This window comes from Podarcis bocagei (genome assembly GCF_964188305.1).
Source record: "Podarcis bocagei genome assembly, chromosome: 7".
NCBI lineage: Eukaryota > Metazoa > Chordata > Lepidosauria > Squamata > Lacertidae > Podarcis > Podarcis bocagei.
In genome coordinates, this window is record NC_138132.1 from 55,035,597 (window position 1) to 55,049,204 (window position 13,608).

Below are 13,608 nucleotides of genomic sequence, written 5' to 3' on the forward strand. Positions count from 1 at the left end.
AATAAACATTGATCTTTTTAACCATTCCTTGTCATAAGTATAATTGCCAATCTCCCACTTTTAGCTCTACTTAACCACTCATCTCTGTGGACCAAGGCTTACCCTGGTATCTGATAACGTGAAATTAGTGGCTTGTGTTAAACGTACGTCCTCCTTTTGAAAGCTGCAAGCAGATAACCTGGAGTTTCCCCTGGTTTCTCAGCGACCCCTGAATCAGATCCATGCCTGCTTAGCTTTAAATTTGCTGCCTCACTGGGTGCATTCAGACCACTCATTTAAGATGGCACTGTGAAGATCTTATGCCCAACTGCTTTACTCTATGTATGTATGTATGCTAGGAAATCACTGCCAATCAAACCTTCCCAGTGCATGATTTAAAACCCACACACTGGTGATCTTCATTTACAACCAGGGATAGACAACATCAGCCTATTTCAGTTTGGCATCAGTTTCACCCGTGTCCATTCAGGAATCCATTCAATCCAGGTTTCTGGGTTTGTTTGTTTTTTAGGGTTCATGAAAAAACTCATGTTTAAATTCTCTTGATTTTTTTGTTTTGGTACACGTATCCCCCATAGAAGGTTCATTCTTGTACACATTTTTAAACCAAAACAGCACCGCAGAATTTGGTGAAATATAATCCAGATGCTAGCTGTTCTGATCTACATATAAGTCTTAAGAATAGCCACCTAGTTTGGTTTGCTTTAGTGGGTTTGCATCTAACTAAGCTTTTATTCAGGGTACACCAGTTAAAATTAATGGGCCTGTTAGCCATGCCCAGTGGGTCTACTCTGAGAATGATGAACACTGCTATCTATCTATCTATCTATCTATCTATCTATATCTATCTATCTATCTATCATCTATCTATCTATCTATCATCTATCTATCTATCTATCATCTATCATCTATCTATCTATCTACCTATCTATCAATCATTTTTCTTCCCTTCCCTTCCTTATGGAAGGTTACAACAATTTACAATTACAATATTAAAACCAATCAAAACAATCTCCGAGTTTAAATTCCAGACTGAACAAAACTGTCCTTTTGCGACACAGATCCACATTTTTACTACACCTGCTTTAGGGCTTTACTCTGTATGAAGCATCCTTAAAGTCCATTGGTATAACTAGAGAAACAAGATTCTCTATGAGATGCCCTTCCATTCTTTATGGTAGGGATACAGCTGGACTTTGAAGCCACTTACTTTATAAGGGTTTCTATAAAGATTTTTGTGATTTCTTTGGTGCGGAAGGGGTTGATATTATTTCACGTAAGAGTTGTGCAGAAATATGTTGTCATTTGTGTACGGGGGGGGGAGATTTTCTTGCTTTCTCAGAGACTGAATGCACACTCACAGATGGCTCTGCTCAGGTGCGATTTTAATTATGAAGTAGCACAAAGCCCAACACGGTAGGCAGTCTTCTTAATAAATGTCCTCAAGCTTTTGTCTCCATGTGTCAAAAAGCCTTTTTATTGAGTGATTAAAATATTTATTTTATTTTATTAAATTTCCTCCAACATTCCCTTCCTCCAAAAAGAGGGAGATGCTTTGAGAGGATAAAGTGGATTGCAAGGTCAACATCTATAAATGAGAATTGATGATTTACTGTTTTATGAATGGAGAGAAATATAATTTTTAGGACCGTGAGTTTTTTATAAATCTGATCACCATATAAGAAAACTGTTTACAAATATAACAAAGCCAAACAATCATGGTATTTAATAATAGAGCACACATATACAAAATTGCACACTTCTTTTCCTTTTCCGTGTTTGCTTAATGTTTAATATTTGTTTAATGTTTGATTGTCATTAGCAATCAAAAGGAGGTACATAGAGTCATCAATATGGGTAAAGTAAACCCACTGTGCTGTATCCAAGTAAATTGTACTCAGAGTAGACCCATTTAAATAAAGTGACTTTAGTGATGCCCACTGATTTTTAGCTAGTCTATTCTGATACTGCTTAGCTGGATACAATCCACCCTTTTAACAGACTGGCTGTTAAGTGCTTGGAAGATGGTATTTATGATTAAATTGACAAAACATTGTCAAATTGAAGAGAAGGAATGAAGGCAGGTAATTGATTGGTGATAAATGGAATGTCTTCACAATGCTTTGAAGTAATACGGCACAAGACAGTGTTTAACCTTACACTCTCCTCAGAGTCATATCAAAAGATTCTCATTCTAAATTATTATTTGAACGGTTACCTTTAAAAAACTGGAGGAACAACCCAAAATAATAAAAAAATCAAAATAATTGTATTACAGGGCAGTTACTATAATTGAGTAACCTTTTCTGAATTGACATTAAAAAATGTGCAGCAAGATATGTATTGTATGCTGTCCTGGGAATCTCTTTGAAGGGTGGGATATAAATCCCTATACTAAAAAATAAAAGCAGGCAGAGAAGAGGAGGTAGCAGAATTTCAAACTGTAGAAGCAAAGCAGCGTTCATTTAAAAACTGGGCCGTTTTGTAGCCCCCCCCCCCAAATAAGACAACAATGATACAGCCTTATTCTTAAAAATTAGTAATATATTACAATAATGTTATACTGTCTCTGCCTTAGTGGGGAATTATGAGGGCCTCATGTTAGGACCTCAGTGTCCTGACATAGTTAATTATCCATAGATAATGGTTTTCAGCAGTAGATGCTATGAGCTCGCCAGCCTCACTATAGAGGGCTTATTAAGTGTGCAAAGACTCAGGTGCATCGCACCTATGCACTTCCCCTGCCGAAGCAAAGCAGCTGTGTTTTCTTTTCTGTATTATACATCACATGGAGCGCCTCGTTTATTATAGCGGAAGCTAATGATGCAAGTGGAAACTTCTTTATGTTGTCCCCAACCCCTGCACCGTCATGTGGCAGTGCATTTGCTGCAGAGACGTTCACTTAGCTTCCATAAGTAATTTATCTCTCCCAACACCAAATGTATCTTTTATCTAAAATGCTTCGGCTCCGGGGTTCATTATTTTAATCACAGCTCATTTAAATTGTTCTTCTTTTCCTAAAAAAAAAATAAAAATGCTTTTTATGACCGTGATAAAATAACAGTTCTGTTGAACAGACAAATCTAGGCAGTTTTCCAGCATGATTTTCTAACATTCCCAAGTCATTGTTGTGTTTAGTGCTTTTTATTCTTATGGCCATGTTTATAGCACCAGGGCCAGCCCTAGACCAAATGGCGTCCGAGGCATTGAGCGCCTTTGGCACATCCCTTCCATTTGTTCAGCGATTCAGTGCCTTATTATTGTTTTCATTACATGTATAGTCCATGCCACAATTCTGACGGGTGCAGGATTTATCCCTGTCATTGTAAGATGATGAAGTTTGCAGTCCTGGGGGGTGATCACAATGCCATTTGTTGAGTGGACACTGACTGTTCTGTTGTGAGCGCTGACCTCAGTGGGTCAATACCCAATACCCAATGTGTTTCCCTCCACTCAATACCCAATGTGTTTCCCTCCAGATGTTGTGGCCTACAGGCCCCAACAGCTCCAACTAGCATAAGCAATAGCCAGGGATGATCTGGAGGGAGCCACATTGGCCAACCCTGCCCTAGACAGTTTTATGCAGGGCTCAGGTTCGAGAGCTCTTGAGGGCAGAGCTCAGCAGGAGCCCTCGGACTGAGCCTGAAATGGAAGAAGCCATGTCTCTGTTTCTAGCTAGCTCTTCATTTGCTGGGAGGATCCTCACCATTTGAAGGGGCTCAACTTGCTCTAGCAGTCATTGACTCTGATAGAAACTGCGGTCTGAGCTGGGACCCTCTCATCTGGAAGAGAACATGGTGATATCCTAAGGCCGGAGGGGCACTGGCATCACAAGCTCTTCATGCAAAAGTAATTCTGGGGTTGGCCCTGGGGGGCAATTCCCACTCCAGCTATGAATCTCTAGACTCAACTCCTGGAGGATAGTCTGTCCCCAGGGTTTTGATGCTGACGTTGTCCATTTCCCTGTGAATAAAGACAAAGAAATGATGGTTAACACTGTGCCCCACCCCACTGGCTGCCACTAATGGGTGGCCAAACACTCAGTGATAATGAGTATTAATAAATAAATAGAACAAGGCAATGTGTATTTGGAACACAAAGTGTAAATTGCACAATACGTTTTGAAGCGGGGAATTTGACAAAGGACTGTGTGTTCACTGGCAGCCCCTTGTTCCTTACAATTTATAGTTTGGCCTTGAGAGAGTGCCACGATGCCTAATTTTAAACTTTTTCCAAGTTTCCCACTGTTTCAAACCTACAACCGTTTGATTCGTTAGTAAGCTGTAACTGATCTTGATCTTTATTTTGTTTTAAAATCTCCAATATAATCAAAACAAGGAGCGTTTGGCCCATGAAAGCAAATGCTTTTCAATCCTTTGTTGTCAGATCCACACAATTTTCTCTCCAGCAGGATTAGATGAAACAGAAAACCGATATACCAGGGCCCTGGAATTGCTGGGTTGTAATTTAGAAATATCCATTTTATCCCATGTAATTTCTTTGCTAAGATTCCTTAGTCTGAATCTGATACAGGTAGGAGCCAAGACAAACACTAACCATTTATAGTCATTCAGACCAGTTTGGATTTCACTATAATGCAAAGCAAAGAGATATCTTGGCTCCGTTTCAGGTGAGTAACAGGGGCAGAAAATGCATTTCAAATTTAGCATCAAATGTTGCCACATGTTTCTTTTAACAATTGCAGACGTTTCTATAATGCAAGATGTAATGTAAGCATGCTGGTATTTCCATTCCTTGAAAGCCTAGGCCCATCATTAAGGGATTCCCAGTGAGCACTTAATTTAAGCAAATAAAAGAGCTGGCTTTGAGGATGTATTGCAACCGATTAAGAAGATGAGTTATCCTTAACTCCGAGAACAGCCACAACTGTGGACAAATTTGAAGCAAGTAGCAGGGAGCTTAGGCAGACTGTTAGGGTGAGACATCTTGGCCCTTGATAATGACACATAATTCCACCAAATGAAAACCAGAGATGTATCTCCGTGAGCGTATCATGATGCAAACTGTGGAGGTAAAAGTTGTGTTGAAAATGATAAGAGGCTTGGATAGGAAGTCCTGTGAGGAGGCAATGGAAATTACTTCTTCACACAGCACGTAACTCAACTTTGGCGTTTGGTCCCAAAATATGTGGCAATGTCTACCAACTTACTGTATTTTTCGCTCTATTGGACGCACCGGACCACAGGATGCACCTAGTTTTTAGAAGGGGAAATCAAGGGGGGAAATATCCCCCCCCAGCCCCAAAGAGCAAGGGACAGGCTGCGTGCAGCCTGTCCGCTTCTCCCAGAGCTTCTCGGGGCTGCGGGGGAAGCCTGGGTCCCCCCCCCAGCCCCAAAAAGCAAAGAAGCCAAGACAGCAAGCAGGATCCATAGCCGCTCAACCTCTCCAGCCAGGAGCTAAACCTCTCCAGCGCAGCTAAAGAAGAAGACAAGGCAGTGAGCGCGATCCATCCCGCTCACTGCCTTGGCTTCCTCTTTAGCCTTGAGCAGCATCTTTAGCCTTGCACAACAGGATGGATCGTGCCCACTGTCCACCGGGGCTGGAGTAGATGACTCCTGGGGTTCCCTTCCAACCCTGCAATTCTATGACCTTGGAAGGTGTTGGGGGTCTCCACCACTGGAGGCTTTTAAGCAGCAGTTGGGGGACCATCTGCCTGGCGTTCTTTAGCTGTAATTCCTACATTGTGAGGGGGCTGGGCTAGATGACCCTCGGGTGGCCCTCCCAACTCTATATAGTCCTACACGTCTGCGGCAGGAGATCCACAGCCACTTCACACAATGCCCACTCCCAATTTTCATTGGAGAGACATGTGGCTTCAGTGTCTAGGTAGGTACCCCCCTACCTGCCACTCTCCCCCCACCCCACTTAAGCCTAGGGAAATCCTGCCCAGAGAAGCTCCCAGGTGAGGCAAGGGTTAAGATCTACCTCTGGTAAATGGCTTTCCCTTTTCTCTTCTTCTGTGCTATTTCCTTCTTTTGTGTTTTGTTTAATCTGTTTTTATTGTATACTAAAATAAAAGCTGCAAAGTTTCCTTTTTTATAATATCCCCCACCAAACTAAAACGTTAATCTAGATAAAAACACTGATCTAGAGGAAAAGAAGGGGGTGGAGAAAGGACGAAAAAAGAAAAAGAGGTAGAGATAGAGAGATTTTTTAAAAGTTGGCTTCTTTAGCCTTGCGCAGCCTCCCGCGACTGGAGAGGTGCGCAAGGCTAAGGAGGAAGCCCGGGCAGCGAGGGGATGGATCGCGCTTGCTGCCCGGGCTTCCTCTTTAGCCTTGCGCAGCCTCCCCGCGGCTGGAGAGATTGCGCAAGGCTTTTCTAGAGGAGGGAGAAGGGACTGACTGACCGCATCAGTCCCTTCTCCCTCCTGGGGAAAAGCCCACAAGAGCCACACGAAGCTTGTGTGTGGCTCTTGGGGACTTTTCCTGCCTGCCTCCCCCCCTGCATTCGCTCCATAGACTTTTCCCCTTAGTTTTTAAGACGGAAAAACTGCGTCCTATGGTGCGAAAAATACGGTAGATGGCTTCCAAAGAGGAATAGGCATATTCATGGAGAATAATGGCCTCCATATTCATGGAGAATAATGGCTACATTTTTCCTCCACTGTCAGGCAATAGAAGAAGAAGAAGAGTTTGTATTTAATATCCCGCTTTATCACTACCCAAAGGAGTCTCAAAGCAGCCAACAATCTCCTTTCCCTTCCTCCCCCACAACAAACACACTGTGAGGTGAGTGGGGCTGAGAGACTTCAAAGAAGTGTGACTAGCCCAAGGTCACCCAGCAGCTGCATGTGGAGGAGCGGAGACACGAACCCGGTTCACCAGATTACGAGTCTACCGCTCCTAACCACTACACCACACTGGCTCTCAATAAGCTTCTGAGTCCCAGTTGCTGGGAACTGCAAGTGGGGAAAGTGCTGTAGTGCTCAGGTTCTGCTTGCAAGGCTTCCCATGAGCATCAGCACCACAATGAGAACAGGTTGCTGAGTCCAGCAGGGCTCTTCTTACTTTGAAATAGGTTGGAGGAGTTAAGTGAGTTTAACCTGGAGATTAAGAGCCAATGTGGTAGCCACCTTCAAATATCTGAGGGGCTGTCACATAGATAATAGAGCAAGATCCCTTATCCCTTATGTACCCAGTAGATCCCTGTGGACCAGTTCTCTTGCAAGTTCCAAAGATCTCAGAAGCCACAGTAACTCATAGCAGGGCTTTTAGTGTGACTGTCCCTATTCTGTGGACCAGCAATTCCTGCCAAGATACGACAGGTCCCCACAATCTGCACTTTCTGGAAACATTTGAAGACATTTTTATTCCAATAGGCTTTCCAAGCTGGATGAATGGGGTGTCTCTCTTGAATGATTTTAGTTTTCTTTTAAACATATCTGCTCTTTTTTGTGTTTTTAACTGCTCTTTTGCTGTTTTTGTTGTACACCACCTTGAGATGATTGTGTAGAAGGCCATATAACAGCACCAGTACCTTAACCTGTGGGTTCAAATGGCAAGAAAGGGGATTTTAACTAAATATTAGGGAGAACCCTTTGATGGTGGAACAGGGCGCCTCAGAAAGAGGTGGACTCTCCTTTGTCAGAGGTTATATATTTATGTATTTCATAAAATTTATACGCTATTTGGTTGTTAAAAAAAACAAACCTCAAAGAGGTTTACAGAGAGAATAAAACAATAAAGTTGTTTAAAGCTCTTTAAAACCTTTGAGGGATTGTTGTAGTAGCAGGTTCCCACATTGCCCTGGGGCTGGCCCCCTTTCATCTGCTTGATTGAATGCCCTAAGCATAAATCTCCCTAAAATATTAGATGGTATGTTATAGTTAAAGATGTTCATTAACTGAGGTGATACAGCCAGCTTGTGGGGCTCCACCACTGCAGTTTTCACATTAGGAGTAGTTTCTTGTAAGTGAGGTTCTTCAGGCTCATGTACGTATATCCACATGATTTCTCTGCCTTCCAGGGCTGCTCCCAAACGACTGTGAGGCTGAATAATTCCTCTGCCCACACATTTCAGCCCTACATAATGTTAAGGAACGCTTGAGCCCCATAGCTCCCAAGCTGACAGTGCTCTTTAAAGTCATTCATCTTGGTATTAAAACAGTTGCAGGGGTGTTAAGCTTGAATATGAGCCCCTGCGCTTCTATTAAGAGGAAGCCAGCTTCAGTGTCTCCTTGTATGCTTCTATACCTCTCAGAAGTTCTTCAGATCCCACTCGGGGCCAAGTGGGGGTGGAGGGTTGGATGGATAACCTTAAGCTGACCTTTGCCCATCTGGGGCCATGTCCTAGCAAGCGATGTCTTGCATCCGTCGGCTTCAGCTGGGCTGCCGATTCTGACAGACGTGTAAACAGATGCAAGCGTTGTTGCTAATGACAGGTGATTATAAGTGGCGTGGGTGCCAAAGTAATTAAACCGCTCTTTGACAGGAACATTTGGCGGTGTGGTATTTCAGCATTAGAAAAATTGTTACAACACATTTCCCCCCCTGCTAGGCTGTAAGGCCTGAATACCATTAATTACGATCCTTGGGCTGTGGTGGTAGTGCTTGTTGAGATTTCTCTAGCTTTGATCGGGAGACGCATTGTGGAAGCAGAGCTAAGGGTGGAAATATTGGTCGATGCAGATTATTTTTGTCCATCAAACTGCAGTTTTTCCTACTCTATGGAAGAGGAGCCTTTTCCAGTCAAAGAGCTACATTTCTTCATGTGGAAACCTTTCAGGGGCCATTGGTTGGTAGGGCCAGAGGCAAAATAGACAGACAAGGGGTGTCACTCTTGGCTCTGCACAGTGTGCTACATTCTAGCCACGCAAAAGCCAGTCTGCCATCTTGATTCAAAATCGTGTCTGGTATCAAAAGGTCAACGAAGAATTCCCACCTCTACATCCAAAAAACCCTTCATGCTGAGTTTGTGGCAATATCCTAAGAGGTGGCTAAACCTGTGCCAAAAAATGGGTGACGTTAATAGTGATGCGCTTTGTCTCATATCTTGTTTAGCCATGTATTTATCCCACTAGAATTTTGTTTGAAAGGTATATGAGGGTTTAAACTCTTTGTAACAAAGCTTTACATTATTTTAAATGGTTGCTTGTCTTTCATTTGGTTGGATGCCCCAAATCATCCATTAAAAAGCTAGGATGAAAGTCCTAGAGAATAGGTTATTTTATGTTAGATATGTAAAACTAGAGTGGTTTGTCTGCTGGTGCCTTTAGAGCTTTCCTATTTTTGTTTTTGTATTTTTTTTTAAAAAAACCTCTGCCATTTATGAGGTTCTAAATACTTTGGCGGCTAATCAGAGCACCAGCAAGTTAAAAAGAGAGAAGTTAAACATCGCCAATCTTGAAAAGAGCTTCCATTGTCTTCTACCTCTGGTGCCAGGGGAATCTTTTGAGTCGTGCTGCAGTGCTCCTCTCAGTGTAACATGTCATGAAACATTTCTCAGTAATGACCGACACTGAATATGAGTTGACAGGACCTCTGACTGGGCAGAATGGGTTCAATTACCAGAGATGTGGGGTTACCTGAGATATATTTTTTTAAGGACCAATTGCACTTGATTCTGACCTCTTAACTCACAGGATTTGTGGCAGTGACAACAAATAGGCTGATTAAGTGCTGCTTCCAACCCTTCACTTTTTTTCCTAGCATGGTAAATATTTTTAGCTTCTTCTACATCTATGTTTCCCCCCCTTTAAACCCAAGTGTAATATATTTATTAAATGAAGTGTAATAATACAAATGCAGTGAATGGTGTCTGGTGCCCATTGGGATGGATAGAGCAGAAAGCAGGGAGACCAAACAGTATGTGGAGCCAGACCCAGTGATAGGCAGAACCAGCTAGGCCACATCCACACCATGCCTTTAAAGCACTATGATATCACTTTAGACAGTCTTGGCTTCCCCCTAAGAACCCTGGGAACTGTAGGTTCTTAAGGGTATTGAGAATTGTTAGCAGACCCCGAAGAATTGATGCTTTTGAATTATGGTGCTGGAGGAGACTCTTGAGAGTCCCATGGACTGCAAGAAGATCAAACCTATCCATTCTTAAGGAAATCAGCCCTGAGTGTTCACTGGAAGGACAGATAGTGAAGCTGAGGCTCCAATACTTTGGCCACCTCATGAGAAGAGAAGTCTCCCTGGAAAAGACCCTGATGTTGGGAAAGATGGAGGGCACAAGGAAAAGGGGACGACAGAGGACAAGATGGTTGGATAGTGTTCTTGAAGCTACCAGCATGAGTTTGACCAAACTGCGGTAGGCATTGGAAGACAGGAGTGCCTGGCGTGCTCTGGTCCATGGGGTCACGAAGAGTCGGACATGACTAAACAACAACAACAACAAGCAGACCCCTATTCCCCTCCCAGAGCTACAGTTCCCAGAGTTCCCTGTCAAAACCACTCTGGGAATTGTAGCTCTGGGAAAGGAACAATTCTAGTCTGTGCCCATCTGCCCTGCTGTTTTCTACAAGGGCAACACTGACGCTTAAGGGGAGGAGGAGGCAGTGCCAACCCCTGAACTGGTCATAAATAGGAAGGCAGGCAGGCAGGTGGGGGCTGACTGAGGTTGGTGGGGGCCCTAATGGACCAACCTCTGCTGAGCGCTGGTCCCCACTGCCCTCGTCAATTTCATCTCTTCCCAGCATGAAGCCTGGCTCGAGAGCTGTCATTCTATCTTGGAAAAATATCTGGGACATAGTGTCCCGAAATCAATATAAGACAAGTGATTGGTCTCTTAACCTCACCTTTCTTCTTCTTGTAGCGGTTACATTGCTCCCGTTCACCTGTAGCCAACCTGACGCCAGAGTAAATGAAAGGACCTGCCATCAAAAGTATCTTCTCTCTCCCTTTCCCCGCTTTTCTTACTTGGGACTGAGCAGAGTTTTACACTTGTTCCTAGTCTGCTGCCTTCAGCTCCCAGATAGAATTATAGCAAAACTGCCTAATTAAACTGTCGCTGTCTGCCTGCACTCGAGTGCCTTTACAAAGTCATTTAACTGACTGACATTCCAAACTATTAAAGCCGGTTGCGGCGTGTCTCCATTGCTGTGGATAAAAATGAATGGAAATTTGTTAATGTGCGCTGACATTTGATCCTGCATGTTGAACTAACGCTGCACCACCTGAACTCATATCTTCCCTCCCTCCCACCTACCCACCACCTTCATTCTAATCGCTTCCTATGTTTGTTATTTCCTATAATAAATTGGGGAAAATTGCAACAGGTATTAACATTCTTCAGTTTGATTTATGAGTGCCTGTTGAACACAGCATCCATCTCACGCTTCTTTTGAGATTGTACTTCTGTGCATGATTAGACCCGTGATGAAATATTTCTCTCCCTCCCCCCCCCCACTCCAAATATACAGTAAGAGCATGATATATTTCCTTCATGGAGGATGAATAGAGTTGCTACTACTATGACTTCTGAACCAGGGACAGGGATCCTGTGGCCCTTCAGATGTTGTTGAACTATGTGGAGGCTGGTTTATTTGGGCATGTGTGACACTGCCCCACCAACTCTGTCTGTCCTCAGCCAGTCCCCATCTACCTACCTTCTTACATACAACCAGCCTCCTCCTTTTTAGTCCTCTTAGTGTTGCCCTTCTAGAATTCAGCAGGGAGGAAGATGGGGACAAAACCAGAATTAGGTTTCTTCCTATCATTGGTTCTGCCTCCACTAGCCACTTGTGCTGGCAAATCCTACTTTTCTCCCCTCTGATATCTGCTCTACCAGTCACAGTGGTAACTCCCATCACAAGAAGCTTTGGTGCACTTTCTTGATAAACTGACATTCACTTTAATGGAATTATGCTCTCTGGTCACATCTCAGAGGGCTAAGGATCAAGTCAGGAAGTCAAAACACACCAAGAGCTAGGAAGGCCAGATTTGCCCAAGCAAACTACCACCCTCAGTAGCAGTGACTACACCGTGGTCAGCGTGGGTAGGCAGAATCACTCCAGTACCTAGAAACCCTTCATTGCAGGAATGGAGAGCTTGTGGCCCTCGGGGTGCTGTTGGACTGCAGCTCCCATCATCCCTGACTATTGTATGTGCTGCCCGGGGCTTATGGGAGTTGGAGTCCAACAACATTTATAGGTCCACTGGTTCCCCATCTTTATTTTTCTGCTTAGGACAGCAGCATATTTTAATCTACAGTCCTGGGTGACTCCCCGGATGGTGCTTCCAACAGCATTGAGCTCCTTTGGTTAACTAGGCTGTGTGTGGAATAAACACCTTTTTCTCTTTTTTCTTGGACCATCTCCCTGTCCATTGCAGCCAATGACAAGGAAGTAATTGGGAAAGCCCACATCTGTTTTGCAAGCAGAAGCTCCCGGGTTCAGTCCTGCAACATCTCTAGATAGGGTTGGGGGGGTGTCCATCCGAAACCCTGGAAAGCCACTGCTAGTGCAGGCAGTACTGAGAAAGCTGGACCAATGGTCTAACTCAGTATAATACTGCTTCCCGTGTCCCTATGTTCTGGTATTTTAAAAATTAAAATTCCCCAGCGAAAGTGCTATTTATCAGACCCAAACCATTTGCGTAGTGTCACATTTGTCTATGTCCAATAGGCATGTCTCAGAACAAATGCTGTTTTTGTCTTGCATAACTGGAGCTCCGAGATTCTAGAAGACAATGAAAGCACCTGAAGGCCCTCTCACTGCAGACAATCCACAGGCAGGGACTGGTGTCCTTCTGCCACACTACTCACATTTTTCCTCCTTCCAATTCCTCACTTCCTCGCTAGGCACGTAAAAGCCAAGCAGCAACTCCACTAGGGGTGCCACATCTGATGTCCAGCCCAGGAGGAAACATTTCCTTGCCAACGCAATGCGGGAACAATATCCTGCCAAAATCCACAGGGGAAATAGTTCGCTTTCCTGTGTGTTGGCTCCAACAATAACACATCCGAACTAAATACAGAATTAGCTTCCTGTATTTGATTCCGCCATCCCCAAGTCCAAGAAACCTGGAGTTCTCCAGAGAAGGCAAACAGTAGAACAACTGACATTTTTAAACCCCCCTCCTGCAGAAAAGATATGTACTCATTCCTGAGCAGATAAACTGGTCCCACCTTATGCTATTGTCATTTCATCTTTTGAAGAGCCTCATGAAATTCTGGCTGGAGCTTGAGTCCCAACTTCCATTAACAGCACAAATTTTCAGTGTGCAATTTATATATTGGGTTGATTAATTTATGAATAGCCTTTCACATGCATCTCAATGTGATTTACTAAAGTACTATAAACAGGTAGAAGTTTGTTTTTAAAATTGTAATGAATATAGGGGTTGCTCGTGCATAAGTTGCCGCCACTCCTGGCTGTGTTGCCTTGTTAAACCTTTTCTGTCTGGACAGCCCTTCACTTCGTGGCTGCCTCAGTCGCTAGCAGAATCCATCAGTGGGCGTTTCTTAAACCTTTTCCAGCATAAAAGCTGTTTGACGCCAAGTCTCCTCCTACTCTCCCTGCGCGGAAGTCTTCTGCGCAGGGAGGGTGTGGGTAGCGGAGGACCCGTGCTCTCCCCGCTGGTGTCCAGTGATGAGTCCTGGAGCCCTCTCGCCGATTCCCCCATCTGCCCCCCTTTATCCCT

General features: G+C 43.9%; 1 protein-coding gene across 9 annotated transcripts in view; it reads left to right on the top strand.

Moving 5' to 3' along the window:
• The window catches only part of FTO (FTO alpha-ketoglutarate dependent dioxygenase), a 274,213-nt gene that overhangs the window by 130,354 nt on the left and 130,251 nt on the right, over nucleotides 1-13,608 (top strand). Inside the window, exon 9 of one of the 9 annotated variants that reach the window (XM_081201197.1) lies at nucleotides 10,781-11,153. The exons of the other annotated variants lie outside the window; for them this stretch is intronic. Coding sequence (XP_081057323.1) covers nucleotides 10,781-10,808 — 28 coding nt within the window. The 3' untranslated portion in view covers nucleotides 10,809-11,153. Of the gene's footprint in view, nucleotides 1-10,780; nucleotides 11,154-13,608 lie in introns of those variants that run through there. 9 annotated transcript variants of the gene reach the window in all.